This window comes from Capra hircus, chromosome 18, assembly GCF_001704415.2.
Source record: "Capra hircus breed San Clemente chromosome 18, ASM170441v1, whole genome shotgun sequence".
Taxonomy (NCBI): domain Eukaryota; kingdom Metazoa; phylum Chordata; class Mammalia; order Artiodactyla; family Bovidae; genus Capra; species Capra hircus.
The window spans coordinates 56,599,033-56,605,032 of NC_030825.1; the positions used below are offsets into that span (position 1 = coordinate 56,599,033).

The 6,000-nt window shown below is 55.8% G+C and overlaps 1 protein-coding gene across 1 annotated transcript; it reads right to left on the reverse strand.

Annotated features, from left to right (window-relative positions):
- Positions 1,120 to 5,698, reverse strand: KCNA7 (potassium voltage-gated channel subfamily A member 7). The gene is made up of 2 exons (XM_018062756.1): positions 5,105 to 5,698; positions 1,120 to 3,863 (listed from the first exon to the last, which is right to left on the reverse strand). The coding sequence occupies exons 1-2, from the start codon at positions 5,639 to 5,641 to the stop codon at positions 3,048 to 3,050; spliced, it is 1,353 nt and encodes a 450-aa protein (XP_017918245.1). The 5' UTR covers positions 5,642 to 5,698; the 3' UTR covers positions 1,120 to 3,047.

Below are 6,000 nucleotides of genomic sequence, written 5' to 3' on the forward strand. Positions count from 1 at the left end.
CCCACCCAGAGAGAAGGCACAGACCAAGAGAGGGGACAGACACATTGAGGAAGGGGAGAGAAGCCCAGAGAAAGAGAGACCTCAAGACAGATGGAGACTCAGACAGGAGCTGAGAGTCCCCGGGACAGGCTTAACTGCTTCACCCCTCCCCTGGAGCTATTTTCAGAAGGAAAACTGACACCCGCCTTGGTGGGTGGGGTGGGCAGGGGTCATCCCATACCCCTCTGTCAGCCTAAATATAGCATGGCAAGGTGGCAGGAAGGGTGTCCCCGGATTAGGGTGTTCCCCTCTCTGCTCCCCATCCCGGGCCAAGGCAACGTAGAAGGTGGCTGCGGTTGTTTATTGGGATGGGGGAGGGGCCCTGCCCACAGGAGCGTCCATTGGAGTCACTTCCCAGACCTCTCCAGGCTTCCCCATCCCTAAGTATCCTACCTGCCCCACCCCCTACCAGAAGAAGTCTATGGAACTTCCATTCTCCGATGGGGTAGTAGGGGTGAGATAGAGACTTTCAGGGTCTCTGTCCCATCTGTGTCCCCTGTCCCTCTCCTCTGGATCTCTGCCCCCTTCTCTGGGTCTTTGCCCCCTCTCCTTGTCTCTTACCCTCTCCCGGGGCGCTGCCCTCTTCTCTCCTCCTCTCCCTTCTCCCCTTGGGTGTCTCTGTCCACTGTTCATATGTCTTGTCCTCTTTGGGTCCCTGTGCTGGGCTCTGTGCCTGCCTCCCAGACTCTGTCTTGTGTGTGTCACTGCGATGTGTGTGTGTGTGTGTGGGGGGGTTGTGTCTGTCTCCATTTCTGTCTCCCAACGTGCCTTTCCCTCCCTTTCAGAGAGAAGTGTTAAATTATTTAAAGGTTACATTATTTTCGACCTTTATCAAATGCTTCCCACAATCTGTACCTTCTTCTATCTCTCTGTGTAAAAAGGTGGTTGGAGTAAATCAGGGGTTTCCAAACTGAATTTGTTAGCTGCAGACCGCGTTACCAAGAGAGATTCCATAAAGGGTAGGTTCCCCTCAGACCAGTTCAAACACTCTGATGTGTCACACTGGTGCTAAGTAAGATTTCGTTTGAACAAAAAAGAAAGGGGTGGGGGGTGTCTCTAGCCAAAAATAACAACAAGAAGTCTCTGTAAACCACTGGATGGATTTTAATAAATTAATACAAGTACTTCGAATTAATACAAGTACCTGGCACATAGGAAGCCCTATATGTGTTAGTGATTTCACTGTCCTCCTCCTCCTCCAAATGCCCTTTTAGTACTGAAAGATCTCTGACCTTGGGTAACCCCCTCCCCTCTGAGCCTCAGTTTCCTCATTTGTGAGAAATGAAGCTGTTAAGTTCCGGTGCTGATCAGCAGGCTGATGGGCACACGTGGGGTCAGGCAGCTGGCCACAAGTCCTGCCCCCCGCCCCAACTGGAACATTCCACACGACCTCGGGAAGCCCCTCGCATGCTTTGAGATGCTGGTTTCTCCCCAGGGAAATAAAGCGGGCCCTGCAGTTGGTCTGATACACTTCTTGAACCGCGGGAGGGGTGGCGTACCCAATTGGGGATCTTTGTGAGATTCCATGGGTGCATATCTCTTGGGTTCAGGGGCACTGACTTTTTCTGCCTTTTTCCTTTTTAGTTCTCTTTCTCTGGGGTGCTCTGGCCTCTTTTCCAATTCTAGATTTCTGTCCCTCTCATTCTGGATGCCTGACACCCGTCCCCTCTGGGTCTCTGTCTTCCGTCTCTCAGGATCTTTTTTCCCCTCTTTGGATTTCCCTTTCTCTCTCTAGGTCTCTATACCTCCCCAGCTCTCTATCCCCCTCCTCTGGGTTTCTATCCCCCAATCAGGTCTGAACAGAGTACAGTTTCTACCCCTTTTCCCTTCCCTTGTGGCTCTGATCTCCATGCCTGAAAGCAAAACTCTAGGGGAAGACAGATAAAGAAGGGGTTGGTTTGAATGGCAAAACAAGGCAGGTGTGTGGTAAATGGAAGGGGTATCTACATCTTGCTAGTTCACCCAGAAGCCCTCTGCATGACCAACTGAATCTAGATACAGAAACCAGCCCTGCCTCTCCTTATAGTGATGACACTGAGCAAACCAGTTCAGTTGGTCTCCTAGAGTCCACACACTACATTTGCTCCTTGACACATGATTACTTCCTAGCGCTAGTATCCCTAGGTCCACTAAATGCAAGCAAACCAACATGGCCTTATAGACCTCATACATACACTGCAACTCAACCCAATATTCCTACAGGACTCAGCGAACACACCTTGATGTAACTCAACTCAGTTTTACGTCCCAAGTGAACCAGCCCTATGAGACTCACATGATTATACAACTCATTATGATCCAACTTAATGTTGCCCTGGAAAATTTCTAGCCACATAACGCTATGCAATTCAACATGACAGAACCCTGAAACACTCCTACGCATTTACATTCCAACCCAACTTGACCTCATATGACCTAGAAAGCTCACATTCTATCACTTGACTCTTCGTATTTGGCTCACAAGTTCACAGAACCTAAAATAACATGGCCCTAGAAGAATCACAGAGCCACTCAGTTTCCAATGTCTCAACTCAACTCGACAACACCATGCATGAACACACAATCAGTCCCAACAATGCCATGGGTGACCACCTTACTTGATCCAACATGGCCCCAGGGGACTCATAAAACCACAGAACCCTGCACAATGCTGTTGGACAAGACTCCCAACCCAACATGGAAGCAAGAAACTCACAAAACTATGTGACCAAACCTATCTCAACACTACCCCAAAAGGCTCCACAAGCATTGTACAACCAAGTGCAGGACAAACCAATGGAGCCTCCATCTCAACTCAGTATAACCCATTGCCATTCACTGTCACCGCAGGAGGTACCCACAGGAGCTACCAGTCCACAACTCAAGACCCAATAAGACTTAGTGTTCCCCAGTTCATTACCACGTAACTTAGTTCATCCTAGAAACAATTCCCTCCCCCTAACTTTTCCCTCCTCCCTTCCCGCCCTCCCTCCAAGGAAATGTGAGGTCCTGCAGACCTCAACTGTCCCTCACACTTCGGTGACCATGTGTTTCCCAGGGGGGGCCCAGAGTGGAGGTGGCAGCTCAGACACCTCTGGATCCACCAACCCCCCATTGACCTTGCCCTCCAAGGGGCCACAGGGCTGCGTGTCCACATGGCTGTACATCCCAGCCTCTTCATCATCTGTCTCCCGGTGGTAAAAGTAGCTGAAGTTGGAGACAATGACTGGCACAGGTAGGGAAATGGTCAGCACGCCGGCGATGGCGCACAGAGAGCCCACTATCTTGCCACCCACAGTGACGGGTGCCATGTCTCCATAGCCAACTGTGGTCATAGTGACCACCGCCCACCAGAAGGATTCAGGGATGCTGGTGAAATGGGAGTCGGCCCGATCCACCTCGGCAAAATAGACTGCGCTGGAGAAGAGGACCACACCAATGAAGAGGAAGAAGATGAGGAGGCCTAGCTCGCGCATGGAGGCTCTTAAGGTCTGGCCCAAGATCTGCAGGCCCTTTGAGTGCCTGGAGAGCTTGAAGATGCGGAAGACGCGTACCAGTCGGATGACTCGCAGGATGGCCAGCGACATGGCTGGCTGGCCCACTCCCCGCTGCCGGGCCAGCTCGGTACCCAGTGCCACAAAGTAGGGTAGGATGGCCACGAAATCGATGAGGTTCATCACATTCTTGAAGAAGGCTGTCTTGCTTGGGCAGGCCGCCAGGCGCACCAGCAGTTCGAAGGAGAACCAACAGATGCACAGAGTCTCCACCACAAAGAACGGGTCATCGAAGGGCAAGCGAGGCGGGGGTCCAGGCACTGGGCTGGAGCCGTTCAGCCGAGCCGGGAACTGCAGGGAGGAAGGGATTCAGGAAGGACCATGCCAGGGCTGGGACACACTGGAATGGCCATTATTTGCGGGTTAAATATTCAACTACTTCTTTACAAATTGGCCAATAGCCGCTGTCTCCAGAACCCCGCTGACCCAGTTGGCAGAGCCTTCCTACCAGGACCCCAGGGATCATCCCTGTAAGGCTGACTTTAGGATCCCTGATCCTTCATTGGCAGGGTCTCCTGAAATGATGCTAGAGTGGAGCTCAACCTCGTCCCTTCCGAAATCCCGCCCACAGCGTTGAATTTCCGGATGGGGAGAGTCCCAGTTCTGGCCTCACTCCGTTATGCCTCGCCCTCTCCAAACTCAGCCCAGACCGTGATTGTTAAAGACCTTATCTTTAATGCCAAAACCCGGGCTCCTCCTCTCACTAACTTCATTTCAACTTTCTTTACGATGGAGGCCTCTTACCCCAGCCCTCAGGCCCCACTCCTCTATCTCCATCTCCCTAGGTGGCTTTCTTCAGATCCCAGCCCTCAGTGCCTGCAGTCCATCCTTCCCATTGGTTACTGCCAGCCGCACAGACGGCCGACTTTTCAGTTTCTCCTTACCCTTCAGTTTTGATTTCTTAATACACCTTTCCTCCTGCCCTCCACAGGCCGGGTTTCTCACCTACCTCAACTCTCACCTTCTGATAAGGCAGATCCTCCTATTCATATCCTCAGGTCCCTCCCCATTAAGCTATATACATTTCCCTTCCCTAGCCCAGATTTTAATGATAGAATCCCCTAGTCGGGCGCTGTCCCTGGCTTGCTCCCCCTCTCAAAGCTTCCCAGGTGGCGCTAGCGGTAAAGAACCTGCCTCCCAGTGCAGGAGACTTAAGAGACAGAGGGTCTATCCAAGGGTGGGGAAGATCTTCTGCAGAAGGAAATGGCAACCCACTCCGGTATTCTTGCCTAGGAAATCCCACGGACAGAGGAGCCTGGCTGGCTACGGCCCATAGGGTGGCAAAGAGTAGGACACGACTGAAGCAATTTAGCACGCACAGCCCCTCGCCCCCAATTCTGATTCGTTTGGTTTTCCAACCCCAATACCCTGCCCACGCACGGCCAGGCCCCACCTTCCTGAGAAGCCCCGCCTCCCAATGCCCCTTACCCCACCTTATGATTGGCCAGGACCCCGTGGACGCGACCCACCTCCTCCCAAACCCCGCCCCGCCACACTCAGGCCCCGCCCCCTTACCGGGCCAGCGGCGCCACCGCCGCAAGCCCCGGGTTGTCGCGGTCGTCGCGAAAGTCGGGTAGCGTCTCGAGGCAGAAGACGACGATGGAGACGAGGATGACAAGCACCGAGACGACGGCGAGCACGCGCGCCGCCTGCGAGCTCTCGGGGAACTCGAAGAGCAGCCAGAGTTGGCGCGCGAAGGCGTGGCGGGGCAGGGGGCGCTCGGTCGGCAAGGGGCAGCCCTCATCCTCGCGCAGGCGCGCTAGTGCTGCGCCGCCCAGCCCGTAGAAGGCCACCTCCTCCAGGAAGACGTCGAGCGGCACGTGCGCCGGCCGCCGCAGCCGCCCGCCCGACTGGTAGTAGTAGAGGACTGCGTCGAAGCTGGGCCGATGCCGATCGAAGAAGTACTCGCGGCGCGCGCCGTCGTAGAAGCGGCTGCGGCGCACCGGGTCCCCGAGCAGCGTGTCCGGAAAGCGGCCCAGCGTGCGGGCCCGGGTCTCGAACCGCAGCCCGGCCACGTTGAGCACCACCCGCTCGCAGCAGCCGCAGGGCGGCGGGCACCCGGGCTCCATGGCGCGCGCAGCCCCGGCGACCCGCGGACGGACGTGTGGCCCCGACGCCCGACCCGGCCCGGCCCGGCCCCGCCTCGGCCGCCGCCGCCGCCGCCCCAGCCTGGTGTCCGGTGTCCACGCGTAAAAATAGCCCGGCCGCGCGGCCAAGGCGCGGGGGAGGGGGCGCCGTGACCCCGGCGGGGCAGAGGGCGGCCGCGCGCCCTCTGCCGGGGCGCCCTCCCTTCCGCCTGGCTGCCGCCGCGCTGGGGTTTCTCCGGGTTCATTCCGCCTTCGGGGTCCCTTTCTCCCCGTCTCTCCATCTCCTGAGACCTCTGTTCTGCGGCCCTCCGGGTTTCCGTGTGTGTGTGTCTCATCTATTT

What these genes read in the sequence shown, in the direction of transcription:
- KCNA7 (XM_018062756.1), bottom strand. Translation starts at nt 5,641, where the DNA reads ATGGAGCCCGGGTGCCCGCCGCCCTGCGGCTGCTGCGAGCGGGTGGTG. An exon ending in ACAACCCGGGGCTTGCGGCG is followed by an intron (nt 3,864 to 5,104) that starts GTGGCGCCGCTG and finishes TCCTCCCTGCAG; the next exon opens with TTCCCGGCTCGGCTGAACGG.